General features: G+C 29.4%; 1 protein-coding gene across 1 annotated transcript in view; it reads right to left on the reverse strand.

Annotated features, from left to right (window-relative positions):
- Nucleotides 1-3329: 3329 nt before the first annotated feature.
- The window catches only part of LOC121116543 (rabphilin-3A), a 139208-nt gene continuing 127406 nt past the window's right edge, over nucleotides 3330-15131 (reverse strand). The window contains exons 11-15 of the mRNA XM_040710806.2: nucleotides 8401-8527; nucleotides 7545-7657; nucleotides 7326-7483; nucleotides 7057-7232; nucleotides 3330-4026 (exon numbers count right to left, since the gene is read on the reverse strand). Coding sequence (XP_040566740.1) covers nucleotides 3905-4026; nucleotides 7057-7232; nucleotides 7326-7483; nucleotides 7545-7657; nucleotides 8401-8527 — 696 coding nt within the window. The 3' untranslated portion in view covers nucleotides 3330-3904. The remainder of the gene's footprint in view (nucleotides 4027-7056; nucleotides 7233-7325; nucleotides 7484-7544; nucleotides 7658-8400; nucleotides 8528-15131) is intronic.

Genomic DNA, 15131 nt, shown 5'->3' on the forward strand with positions numbered 1-15131 from the left:
ATTTATTCAATCGCCACTTCCCATGATTTTCATTGAACTTTCAGAGAACCATATACGAAAAAATACACACACACAAAAAAAAAATTATACTAAAAATAAATTAAAAGTCTGACTCCAAGCAAAGAGAATAGCGAAAGAGAAGGAGGAAACGGATATAGTGCGGGATGTAGGGATATCAAAGGGTGGGCAAGGGTGGCCAGGGGTATGATTTAGTAATTTTGTTAAGATTTGGTGCTGTTTTCTGTGCAAATGGGATGCGGAAATAATAATAGTATATCTACAAAGTGAAGTGAAACTAGTTTTTTATATATGGGGATGGTTATTGATTCGAATTGATTTACAAATTGATCATTTTCCTTTTGCTAAAGCCCAATTTTAACTTTTTAATTCCAGATCTATCACATTTTATAAAAGAATTTTGTAATGTTTGAATTCAGCTATTTGACAAATTTTGGCTCAATTACTACAGGAATGAAATTATAAGTGTAAAATACAGGAATCATTAAATAGAAAAAAATATGAATTTAATACTTATTACCTTTTAGTGTTTCAAATGTTCTAAAACTACTTGCTTTTAAAACATTATAAAACTAATTTTATAGATATAACGAGTAAAAATCTTTTTTTTTCCTTTACAAACATCGGCAATAACCGAAAAACATTGAAATAAAAAAAGATTTTAATTACTAATTTTAATGTTGACCGATTTTCAAAATAAGCAGATAAAATTTATTCTTAGACTTGGACAAAGTTGATAATTTCAACAATCAGACTATTTTAACAATGAATTAACCCAGTTGGCATTATATCTTTAAAAAACGGAACATTTTGCTATTGTAACACAAAACCTCCTTTTAGTATTTAAAAAAACTCATTAAAACATTTACAATGATATATTATCTAATTTGTTCAAATAGGGTGTTTAGTAACTTATTTTCTTACTTTTTTAAATATATATGTAGGTATATGACTAGAAAATCTACCAATTTGATTAAATAAAACCTTTTTTCAACAGTATTCATATAACTCATAGCAATTTGTATACAAAATTATGTAAATTTATAATAAATGAACCAATGTATTATCAATATCTTTGAACTGCTTAAAACCAAAACATAAAACTTAATAAATTACATTCAATATGACCTAAGACTAAATAGTTCAAGATATTAAGCGAGCTTATCAAATATGTTTAAATAATTATTTAGTATTTTTCTAATTATAATTTATTTATTATAAATTTAATAAATGAAATTAATTTTTGCAAAATTTTATTTAAATTATTTTATTCAGATCAAGAAAAAATAAACATTTTACAAGTATTATATATACAGGGTCGGAATTTTAACTTTAATTCAGGAATTCACAAATATTTTGCTCTTTGGAGTCCATTGTTGTGTAGTCAAGTACTCAAACCAACCACCTTTACCTTTAGCCACATTCTCCTACCTGTCCCTGAACCGGGAGGAATCCTTGAAGAACAATTCCCTGTCCATGCAGGCCACTCTCTCGATAAAGGAAGCCCACAAGGACTCATTAGTGGTATTTTCACGTTTACTGTACTCTTTCTCCAAGACATTCCAATAAGTTTGGATCCAATAGGCTAGGACGTTTCATATTAATTCATTTTAATGCTGTATTCTATTAATTTATTATAAGTTATTAGCCCAAAATGATCATAAGTCTTCCTTGCAGGACTTTGTTAAATGTCAGACTCCTTGGAACATCATAAACAGTTGATTTGGGAAGCCTGGGAAACTCAATAATCTCATTGGGCGTTCAACTGAGATGTAAACTTGTTCTTGATTTAAAATCCCCATCCTGTATATTTAGACATTTTACACCAAAACCAAGTCCAAGAAGTTTACTAATTATAAATTAAAATGTAGCAGTGTTGATTCCTTGGGTTTTTTTCGGTTTTTTTGCTAACTCTGAGAAAAGTTCAAGGGTCAATACGGTGAGAAATGAAAATTTAAATTGAATAAAATTTCAAAAATCAATATTTTTAATTTTCAAACTGCCCATTTTTACTTTTAAGGGGCTGTTTTATTTTTAAAATATTTTATATCTTTCTAAGAAACATTACTTATGTCTTGATATTTCTTAAGAAATGACAATTTTTGCTTATTTCATTTTTAATTACAGATTTTCTTATATTTTTCTATTTTGATTCCGTCTGTCCATAGATGTAAGTATTAGCTCAACTATTTTACAATAATTATTATCGTGACAATATGAACATTATATTTAGTATTCGGAATGACCTAATATTAAGCAAGATTAATGGAAATACAATGTTCTACCATAAAGCTTGTACTACAGATGTTTGACTTCTTGCATGCTTTTTAATATTGACGTCATATTTGTTGAGTATTTGCTTATTTAGTTACAATCTGTCTTTCTTACCTAGCAGTCGGTACGCCACATCAAATTGAAAATTCTAGCAATAATGGCGTCACAGACTATAATTGATATTCAACGCATGTACTACTGCCGTTTGATTTCCACCACACTTTTTAATTTTGACGTCATAGTGTATGAGTGGATGCGTATCTATTCAAAATCTGTCTTTCTTGTCCAACAGTGGGTAATGTACCGAACATACTATTTTTTTTTTTTAGCAATTCAAATATGATTGATATTAGTCTGAACTTTTTGGATTCAAAGTTTCATATAAAAATAAATCTTTTGACAGTAAATTTATTGTCTGTTTTTGAGAAAAAATATGGTCTAAAAATTTTTTTTTTTATTTATAAAAAACAAAGAAAACGCTAACAATGATGTTTCTCATCAGTTTTTTTTTCGAAAAATGATATTAAATCCAAGATTTTCTTCCAAAAAACGCCTAATGTTAAATTTGCCAATCTTTTAAAAATAGTTTTAAAAGATTTGGGAACTAAGATTAGATCATAATCTCCTGTTTTAGCACCCTGAGATTGTAAATGATGAATTTAACTCTAAATACATAACAAAATAATAAATATGAGTCCTTTCAAAGTTTATTTTTGACGATGTCAAATCTTTAATTTAAAAACAAGACTTATTTTGCTTTGTACTTAACTTTCTCTTCGCATGTCTTTAAAGCAGTACTATTTCTTCAAGAAATATATTACTGCTATTGAAATATAATTAGTTTTTAATCAGAATAATTATTTCCATGCATATAAAAATTTATATTGATCTTCTAAAGATTTAATCCTCTCTAATAGAAAATAATCAATGTAATTAATATCAAATATTTGCTAAATAATTATCTTTAAACATCTTCATAGTTTAAAATAATTATTGATCCCTCTGAAATAATAAAAAAGCAACATTCACAAAGATAATAATTTGAATAAATAAATAAATTTATTTTTTGGTAAAATGCATCAAAAATTTTAAAAATACAAAAGCATGTTTATAGATTTTTGTTATATTACTATTTTTTCAAACTGTAACAATGGGTTGCATGTATGTTAAAATGGGTTAAATATATATTTGATTTTGAATGTTTTTGAAGTAATAAGCAGCGTAAAATGAGGAAATTTCAAGAAATAGTGTAGAATTGGGGGGGGTTGTTACTGGACTGACAACAACACCAACGAAAATAACCCCTTTTGCCTAGTTAAAAATGAATTAAAAAATAATGATAAAATGGTGAAAAATCGTGCTAGGGAGGGATTGAGGGCAATATATAATGTTATAAGTAGACAATAAATACTGGATCTTTTTGAAATATAATTATTTATGTAGTATATAATAATATATTTGATATAAAAGAAGTGAAGAAGTATGTTAATAAATTAATCAAGATATTTATGAATAGAAATACTATCTTTATGTATATAGATTGAAAATTGGAGCTAAATTTATAAGAATATTCTTTTGTTAAAATAATAACTTGTTTTCTTTAGATAGGGGGTTAATCTAAGAAATTGGCACTGAGATGATGCGTTTTGACGTGAGCTTGATTTGGATTCTTTACCATTTCTGTCCAATGTTGGAGTCGATTGCCTTTTGCATTAAGGCCCAGTATAATTCCACCTGTAAAAATATATAAATTATCACTCATATACGGGAATGTTGACAAATATATATAAAGTATTGATGTATTACCTAAGAATAGAACATTTGAATACTAAACCTACATCATTATCTGCCAGGTGGCAAAGATAAACTAAGGTGTTGTAATATACAAATAAGTGTAGAAACTACTGATAAACAATAATCGACGCAATATGGTGCCACTATCCTTGGATATGTGAATATATAATGGAAAAAAAAAGCACAAGGAAAAGGCGAGAGCGAGAGATGTTGTACACCAGAACTAATAACCTTGTTAATATTAGCTGCTTTTTATGTGATTTTGGTGGGAGAAAATGAATTACTCATATAAAAAGGATAACCTTCTTTATTGAAAATAGCATAATTATGCTGAAAATATTGGAATTATATTTATATACATTTGCCAGTTGAAGCTAGTTGTGTGTTACAGCACTTCAAAATGAAAGGAGAATGAATAGAAAATTTAATACATTCTTCAGTATCACTTCGACCAAGGTGGCAGGCAGCCAAAAATATGTACTGTTTATGGACCTAATACAGTATCGAATGCTACAGGAAAGTGGTGTTTCCAACAATTCCGTTCTGGTATTATGGACGTCGAAAGTGTAAATAAAATAATGGAGATCATCGAGTTGGACCGGCATGTGAGGACTTATTCCATTCCCCAGGAACTGAATATTAGCCAGAACCCCATTTGGAACCTTCTAAATCAGATATTCTTAACCAGGTTAATTTTATTTTCAAAGTAAGGCGAATCAAAATTCAGAACTTTTTACTTCACCTATAAAAGTTAAGCACTTGTGTTTTGACACTCGAATGACGATACTACTGTATCTTCTTTTATGGAGTCCTGGTATCAGTGATCACGCCTACTTTTAATTTACTTAAATTAGAAAAATTGAATATTAAATTACTGCAAAATTGAAAAAAAGAAATGTAAAATGAATTTTCTAAATATCTTCTGAACAAATAATAGTTAAATCAAACTTTAACGAATGTGGTATTGTACCTCCCTTTGTAGACATCTGGTATCATAAATGGTCCTCCCAAACTTTTAAAACTATGTTGGCCAATAAAAAAGGATGTTTGAGTCTGTTCTGATTATTGTAGTTACAATACCAGTATTAACTTGCTACAAAATATCAAAATTATATACTATGGGTCTCTGAGTACGTGTTTGAACAAGTAAAAATCATGGAGTGCAAAAAAAAAAAAAAAAAAAAAATTACTATCCGCCGAGTTAGCATAAACTCTAAAAGGATAATAAAAAAGACTTTAGCCTTGTTTAAATATTGTGATAATTTCTTTGGACGGTGAGGTTATAATATTTTACATCAGAGTCAAAAGTGGAGTTTATCAAAAATCTAAGAAAAATATTAAATGGAGTTTATTAAAAATCTAAGAAAAATATTAAGTAGAGTTTATCAAAAATCTAAGAAAAATATTCAGGTTAGAATTTAAGGTTGAGTGGCGGAGGGTTGAAATTTGTAAGTTACTACTTTTTAAAATGTGTGTTGTCTACATCAGAAATGCTGTCCAAATGATTAACTACTTACCAAAATTAAATAAAAAAAAATTCAGCAAGCTTTCAAGTTTGCATAAGTATTAAGTAGAACTAAATTATAACCAAAATTGATTGCAGGTTAATAGAATTACACATCGCTAGAAAGGATTTTCGAATATCTAATTTCCGTAACAGCATCAGAGTAAACTCTTTTTAATTTAAAAAAAAATTTAATAGTCAAACAAGGTTGTTGGAAAGTTTTTTAGGAACTTATTTTGTATATTCTTTTCCTTGAGTCATTTAGCACGTCTTTACTTTAATTGTATTTTATTATCATGCAAAAAAAAAAGAAGATAATGTGTTAGTTAATCAAATAATTCAATCACACCAACTGCTATTATGTCTTCAGAACTCCCAGACAATCAGTGTCATATTATTTCTGCACAATTTTTAAAATGAATTAAATATACATATATATTATGATATTAAAATCCTACAGAGTAATATATTTGATACCTTTTTATAATATTATTCTAAAAGCTTACCGATACATTTTCATTTCTATTTGATTGCCAAAATTTATACATAGAAATAATAAAATAACCTATATATATTTACGACGAGGGATCAACAAAAAATGGTATTCTTGTCCTTTTGGAAACGGAATATAAGTATAGAAAAACTGATTACCACGTTTATTTATGAAAAATAATAAATTATGAAATAGACAAGACATGTCGAGTGAGACGAGGGAATCGACAGCTGACAATATAATCCTAAGGTTATTTTTCTATTAGTGAGGTATTGCCGTGTTAGATTGCAATTAAAGTTATTAACCAAGTGACAGAACGATGATCACGTGGTTAATTTTTCAAAATAAAGTTGGATATGGAATTACTTTTTTGTCTGCTATGGACACTGAGAGTGCCAGGAAGGACTCCAATCTAACTACTCATCCTCTACGGTGAAATCAATAAAATAAAGAACCATATTTGGAGAAAAGCATAGAGGCAACAGGATTGCTGAATAATAGAGTAAATACTTCAGCAGATAAAACTATATATGACGTACCATTTCTTCTTTTCTTACATTAACGGATTAACTCCGGCTAACTATGATGGAGGTATAAAAAAGTACTTTATTTAATTTAACTCACGATGAAATTATAATACACCTTAATACCCTTTGTCATAGTTCTTATTTGCTTTACCAGACTGAAAAATGAAGATATTAATCTACTAGAGCTTTAATATGCCGAATTGCAAATCAAATCCCTATTGTCCCCTCTATGTAGTATTTCTTTCTCTATGGGAAGAACAAACTGCATACGTCATGGAAAAGATCGTACGATAAAGTAACATAATCTGTAGAAATCTCATAAACTACTTCATGTAGAGGAAAAATTTGTATCGTAGCCAAGGACATCTCCTCTTGGTAATATGTACGTTTAATGGCTCTGTTATATGCCTTTTGGGTACTCTAACGAAATGAAAGATGCGGGTTACCTATATATTCCTCAGGTTTTGATTTTTCCTTATCCCAGATTGTGATATGAAGGCTTTGTTTCGGCAATTCCGCTGTGGATGTCAGGTACACAAATTGTTCGTGGTATTCCGGATTGGAAGTTCTCCACTTGACCGTAGTTTTATGACGAGAATGTTTGGATCCAGGGAATAATTGACTGTGTAAATTAAGTAAAAGAAATTGACATGAAATAATACAACTATACGTAATATACATAAAATTAAACTTTCTTGTAATTTTTGAGACTTACGTTTGAACATATGGATTTGTATTACCATCTTCTTCCATTTTTGGCAAATCAAAGCATCGAAGTATTCCTACTCGTAGTGTTCCAGCTTTCGAATAAAAGGCTAAAGAAATTTCAACTCGACCCACATTAGAAGTCAAAATGAGTCCATCTATTGTATCCTAGATATAAATACGAAGAAAAGCATGATTATTTGTAAATAACAATCACTCATAAGTTAACCTTAAGATCTGGCTTATCCAGAGATATTTGAAACTTTTTATGCATCTGAGGCAACATTCTCATTATTGGAAAGGTTGACTCCGCTAATAGATGATCACCCGGCAAATCTTCATCTATATAATTGAAAATATTATCATAAATTCATTAAGCTAATTGAAATAAATAATAGGGTATGGTATGGGGACGTCAATATTGTCAACCATTGAGTGATTTTGCAATTTTAATAACTGTTTTTTTTTGTTTTTTTTGCATAATATTTTGTTTATTGTTAAATAAGTCATTATTGGAATGAAAATAGAGCATTTTACTACAAATTCTGCATAGTTGAAGGTGACGTCATATATGGGGGCTTGTATATTTTACAACAATTTATGAGCAGATATCCAATAAATTTTGATAAAATTTATCAAATGGGTTTAAGAATAAATGAAGAAATTTTATATCCAAAGAAAAACAGTAATATTTGAATTAAATCTAATTAATAACTACTGAAAATGTATCTAATCCTAGAAAATATTAATATATTTCATAATTAATTTACTGTCTATACTATCTCAATATGAATTTATAAACCAAGAATAACATATTTGTAATAAATATATGCATCTAATATATAATAGAACTAAACCATAAATTTTTGATAAACAGTTAAAGTATAATTGCCATTTTTTTATTGGATCCATTTTGATACTCAAATTAACGGGAAAAGTTCACTATTTTTCTTCATCCCAATATTTAAAGAAGATATTCATTACTATGAAACTTGGTTTTAGGCCCCAAAGATGGCCAACTTCAACCATGCTCATCTCATAGAAAGCGCTCTACATATTAAGTAATAAATGAATAATGGTCTTACCCAATATATGTATAGACAGAACACCTGTTTGGATGACCGCTTGATTCACACCCTTAAATTGTAGCATTGCGTTGTAATGTGGATTAATACTTTTCGCAACTGTTTTTGTACATTGAGGTGTAAAGACCTGGAATAAAATAATGGATTTATCAATACTTTGAAATGCAACATGTAGTACTTATTTATGTACAGAGTAGGAGCCCAAAACTCGCAGTAGCATTTAATTACGATTTTATCTCCTTTATTTTCAATTAAGAGGTTTCAGTTCGCAACCAAACGAAAAATTAAATAAAAATAAACAAGGTTTATATGTATATCATGTCTTTAAGTTGTAAAAATGGAAGAGAAGGGTACAGAGGCCGTTGCTATCTCCATCTGGATTGCATACAACATCAATAAGTCAATTACATCCCCATACAGCCAAGAAGAAACAAAAATTATGTAACAACAATACGGGTGACTACTGTCGAGTCTTCATGTAGCCCTCTTCGATCCCTGACCTCATCTCCCTGGACTTCACAGCTTGAAGTGTTTTGGTATAAAAATATCTGCTGCACCTCTCATCCAAATTTGGATTCGGTACGAGTAGCAATTATGACCCTGTGGTACAGTACTGACACGGTCTTCATCGTCAAGAGCTGTCAATCTGGTTGGCGGCGTGACGTGGCTGTCATTGCATGTGAAGGAGAATACTTTTAATAAAAAATATAGCTAATTATAGTAGTTAAACATATTTCAAAATTGGTTATGAGTTCTCTTTTCTTGATTCCATAAAAATCCCGTTTTTTGTAATTTAGTAATTATATTGCAAGTTTTGGCTCACAACTCTGTATGTTAAATAATATGGTAGTTGCTGTACGTGATTGAGAGACAATTACATATTTCTATGAAAGTATATATACATAGTAACATAGACATTGCATTTGCACATAAAATGGACTCGGTGTAAATATTGAAGATCAATAAATCAATTGAAAAAGGACTGTTTATCAATCAATGTCACGATACTTTAATCAAATAATAAATATAATAATTTTATTGATTTTATGATACAGAATATGAAACCATATTTCAATGAATTTAGTTAGAAAGTTTTATTGGAATTATGGCTTTCTTCAATGTAAGTCCATGTCTCTAATGGTATAGATTACATGTTTCTAAAAGTAGATGAACCGATTTTTAAATGTATCTTTATTCTCAGTAAAATACTATACCTTGAGTACATTTAACCACTTTTTATGAGGATTATATAAATGATCTTATATTAAAATTTTTGCATAAAACTTGTTATACTTTTAAGTGCATTCCCATATTTTTACATAATGAATAATGACGTGAAAATTTAATAACTTGAAGTAATACAGAAAAAAACTAAACTTATAAACTAGTAATCAGTAAGTCAAACACACATAGGATATTGTTGACATCCACAAACCTCTAATAGGTGAGGAGTGAGAATATTCATTATATAAAATTGCACTAATTATATTTTTTTATCCAGTATGATCAATAAACATAGAAAATTCATAAGTCATAAGTCTGTCAAAGATTATTTAATATATTACTGATGTTTAGCTTGCAGGACCATGAAAATATATTGTGGTATAAGGATCAATCGGAATTTCTTACCACCTGGATCAGAACATTAGCCCGCTCAAGAAATCCTAAGTGCACTTCCGCTCCCGCTCAATTAAAAAATGAGAGGCGCTCATTTTTTTACTCGTATAGGAGTATTTGAATTTGACAATAGCAATGAAATTCCTAATATTTATATTATTTATTCTAAAAAATGAAATTATTCTTGAGGTACAAGAATAAATAACACTTATAGATTTAAAGTTATATTTAAAATAAAAAATCTATAAAATGATTAATTGAATGTTTTAACTATAAAATATTTCATTTATTGCCAAAAGTTATTTTTTTTCTTCAAAATTTTCATCCTTTAAACTATGGCATCTATCCTTAATTATTGACCACTTTTAGAAAATACTCTCACAACAGTGGCTGAGCACAGCAGTGTACAAATCAGAAGGTAGTATTTGTGTTTGATTGGACCTAACGACAATTCTGCTAAATATTAAACAAATTTGAATAATGATTATTAAATTGATAAAATTTATATTACCACATGCAAATAAGATAATATTAAGTCCTAAATGGTACTTTTTGTGACAGTCATACATTATTTGCAAAAGGCTTATAACAATCCAAGTAATTGGTTTAACTATTATATGTGTGTGAAGAAATTTTAATTTGTCTGTTGGTGTGCCTTAGGAACGAAAAGCTTGGGAACCATTGTCTTAGGTACATTTTATATACAGGTTAAACTTGATAATTAGTTTGAGCTTAACCACAGGATTCTCATATTTTTGAACTTATGTTTGCACGAGATTTTGAAATATCACTTATGAGATAATCGTATTTTAGTCGAAAGAATTCGTTTACAAAAAAGAAAGATGTATCTTCCCCTATAATCTCCCCACACACACGGCAGGCGGTGTCTCTGAGGGAACTGATGTGTGAGTCTTCTTAGTGTGGCCGGCTACATCAGAGGCAAACTTGTCAACCTAAAACAGTAGGGATCCAAAGATACATCTCATTTATTGCAAATCAATATGAAGAAAATATAATAATCACAATAATAATAACCACATACATGAATAGATTCATTTAAGTTCGTTAAAATAATGAAAGAAGGTAATAAAAACCCACTAGGAATAATTTAATATTTGTAATACTTTGTGCATCGAAATGTGTACGTTAATACCGTCAATAGACTTGAGGTTGTGTAGATTTATAATATTGTTCCGAGAAATTAATTTATATATTAATTAGGCATTATTTACGGTAAGAAAGAAAGAGGTAAATAACAACATTAACATTCATCATAGCCATACTCCGTACAATAAATGTTTCGAAGCCTATGGGAAGCCTTCCGCCTTTACACCTAACAGCAAATTTAAAAATATATAAATATAAAACACATAAGAAATATAATAATTAATAAGTTTTATGCGGGTGAGTATCGTTCTAAAACTAGACTTTTATGTTAAAACTGATTTTTTTTTCTTGTTCAATAAAACTAGGTCATGGTGTTGTGCCATTGCATTAAGTCGAAATCGAATCATCCGAGGCAATCTCTTGGAGCTCCTTCGTAGCTGCCGTAATAAACCCTTTGTTTCATATTCATTATTTTCGCCATCATTGCAACTACCATCATATGGAATTTAACAATGCATACCTTTCATAATCTATTAGACCATACTTAATTTGAGACTCTGATAGTTTTTTCCCAATAAAAGTATCTTCTCCCTTCTTAAGTGAAGTGAAGTGTGTTTTAATGGGTTTATATTCTCCTAGAAAGTGGCTGATTGTTTGTTTTTTTGTTGTTTCCCCACATCAAGAACACTTGAATATATTTCCTTCCTGCGTTCCTAGGTTTGCAACATAGAACGATCCTGATGCAATTTTATATCTGTTGAGCATTTGGCTCAAAGTTAGATCCCTATCATAGATTCCATAGCAGAAATTTATCAGCTTGTCTGTCTCAATTCCAGTTCTTTTTAACAGATGCAAAAATTCGTTTCACATCCTCTTCCCTCCAAATTTTACCCCTCATTGATTGGTTAGAATAATTTGTGGTTTTATTCCTTACTTCATTTTTATATCTCCAGTTTATTTGCAACTTCAGTAGTTCTATGGCTGGATCAGTTATATTGCTTGAGGCCATTAATTCCTCTACGGTCCTTGTTCCTTTTCTACTTAACGTTTCAATATTCATCTAATTGATAGGCATGTAAATTATATTTATATTCTTGAACGGAGATATCGGCTTCTGTTTATTATTTAATTATGTTCTTCATCGCTTCTGCCCAAGGTTGTAATGTTTGTCGTATATGAATTCCCTCAACAAGATCCATCATTTTTTGCGGGTTTTTTTCTTATCATTGAACATGCCATCAATATCCAGTGAGTATCTAAATTTATTGCTCCAAGTCCACCTTTATGTTTTTGCACGTATATTCCGTCATTTTTTATGTTTTTAGGTTGCCTTATGTATTCATTATCACATATTTTCACAAATTTTTGACTTATCGTATAGTTGTTATTTGTTACTTTACACCAATGATTCAGTGAAGGAATTAATATTTGATTTATTTACACTTTTATTCTGTCTATTAGATTCAGATTGTGCTTTTTGGCGGTCGTATCCGTTTTCGAAGAGCATTTTCCATATAAGTGGTATCCCTTTCGTATGTACTTGTTTTGTTCGCTAAAATCCTCAAAAAATCCACACCTTCCTTTTCCTGCATTTCCAAGTTACTTTAAAACTGTTTTCTTCAGCATAGTTGTCATAAATGAAGATTTGTTCCAACTTGTTTTCACTCCACTTAGGCATCTAAACTCCTCTAATATACTTACAAAATTATTAATATTTTTTTCCTTTTTATTTTCGTCTGTATAGAAAACACTTACTTCAACCATGTTTCCTTGCAATCTTTCAAATTATTCTTCAACTCTCCAATTTTTCATGTTATTTCATAAGATGCAGACACGGAAAAAGTAATACAAATTTATATACATGAGCGATAATTCAAGCAATTGTATTGTTCTTCTAAAATTACAAGCACGTTCCCACTTGTTATTCCAAACAATGTTCCGGCTCAAGAATTTTGAACGGGGCTCACTAATGCTTTGAATAGGATGTTCAAGTACTACGAAACCTTTCATTAGACACCATAATTAAACTTTATTCAGTTTCTAATCAGTATGCAACAAAATTAAGATATTGGAGCGGCTGCAGGCTGACGCCCATATTCAATTGTTATTTAAGCTACAATACTCGAATATGACCATTAAAACTATCTTCCTCAAAAAGATTTGGCCTTTAAAATCATTTTTTAAAAATTCACGGTTTTAGGTTATAACTACGATTTAGTGCCATATTTCGACAAGAAAGAACTAGATAGATGAAAATCAAAGTGACTAACAAATTGATACAAACATTTTATCATTTGAAAGATGACTTATATTTTACATTAACTTCATTACAAATAAAATAAAATGTTTATAACCACCAAAAAATATTAGCTTCCAAGTAAAGCCTTTCATTTTACTTGATTTTATAGTGGTTATTTTCATTTTTATTAATTGTAATCAAGATAAAAAAATTAATAAGCCATTTTTCAAATGTTGAAATGTTTTTATCAATTTGTTAATTACTTTAATTTTCAGCTATATAGTTTTTTTATGTCTAAATATGTCATTTATCGTAGTTATAACCTTAAAACGTGAATTTCAAAAAAGGATTTAAAGGTGATAGCTTTTGAGGTTCAAAGTTTCATTGGTCATATTTGTGTTCTACGGCTTAATAACAAAATTAAAAGTGGGTTTCAGCCTGCGGTCAAAAAAGATGGTGTATTTGTACTTAGAATCATGGTTTTGAATAATGTTTGGAGCCTTTGTTCCTTATCCTATGCTCTAGAACAATGTTTCATAAATATTTGGTTGACTTTTTTTATTTATGACATACTTTTGAGATTACGTTCTTGTATGTTGATCTTTGTAATTAAAGCCATATACTTTTGGTGCCCTTTTTTATAAACTCCTCCCCTTTACAGGTTTAAGCTAAGGATCTGTCTTATCTAAATCATCCTAATTTTGTCAAAATACGTATGGTTTGTTATTCAATAAAGATTTGAACGAAGTTACTTTATTGTGAAACTTGTTTTTTTCTTCAATAGAATAGGCTTTAATAGCTTCACTTCATAGTTTCAATCCTCCTTCTTTTCCATTTAGAATATAATGGTGATTTACATAATCCTTATGAATTGGTAAATTTATTAATTAATCATATAAATTGATATACTAAGTAAACTAATGATTAATTCATTCTGATTCATGACTATTTCAATCTTGAAAAAGGAATCTTCAAATATTTAGAGTGGAGAAAATCTGTCTAAATATTTGCGATTTTGTAAGTTTGTTCACAGATAAAGAAAATGACGGTCTACAATTTTAATGGAAGGTTTTTTTTTAACATTGGGATACCTTATAATAAGCAAAAAAGTGTTTGAAGGAGAAAAAATGCAGAGTAGAACACCAGAAGAACCATTCCGACCCTAGTTCATGGAGGTGGAAAAATTATGTTTTGGACGATTTCTCTGCTAAGGTACAAAGGCTACTTTACCAAATCAAATGAGGATGGGCAAGCCATGCACCAGTAAATTTTGCCCAAAACTGAAAATGGGTCTTCAAGGAACAAAACATAGGGCTAAAGCAACAAAGGAGTGGCTCAAAAAGAAGCACATTAAGGTTATTGAGTTGCCTAACCATTCTCCGTGTCTCATAAGAAATCTGATTTTAGATAATTTTCGGTGATGGTAATTATACCATCTACACTTGTGCCGCATGCCATATAGTCCACCTTTTCATGTTTTTATAATATCAGTTCGAACTTCAAACTTGTATCATGATCATATTTATTATATAGCCAGAAGACGAAGCAAAAAGAAAAAACAGGTGATCAATAAGATTGGAATATCTTTTATCAAACATTGATTAATGCATTTTATAGTCAGCCCTTTTCTTCTTTGATTTTGATTGTAGTATTCAGTCGATCCGTCATTTTGGAGATTTCAAATATTATCCCAAAATGGTAGAGTTGCTTCAAAACCCACATGATGTTGATACAAAATTACAACTACAACAAATATTATAGCTTTATA

Source organism: Lepeophtheirus salmonis, chromosome 4, assembly GCF_016086655.4.
Source record: "Lepeophtheirus salmonis chromosome 4, UVic_Lsal_1.4, whole genome shotgun sequence".
Taxonomy (NCBI): domain Eukaryota; kingdom Metazoa; phylum Arthropoda; class Copepoda; order Siphonostomatoida; family Caligidae; genus Lepeophtheirus; species Lepeophtheirus salmonis.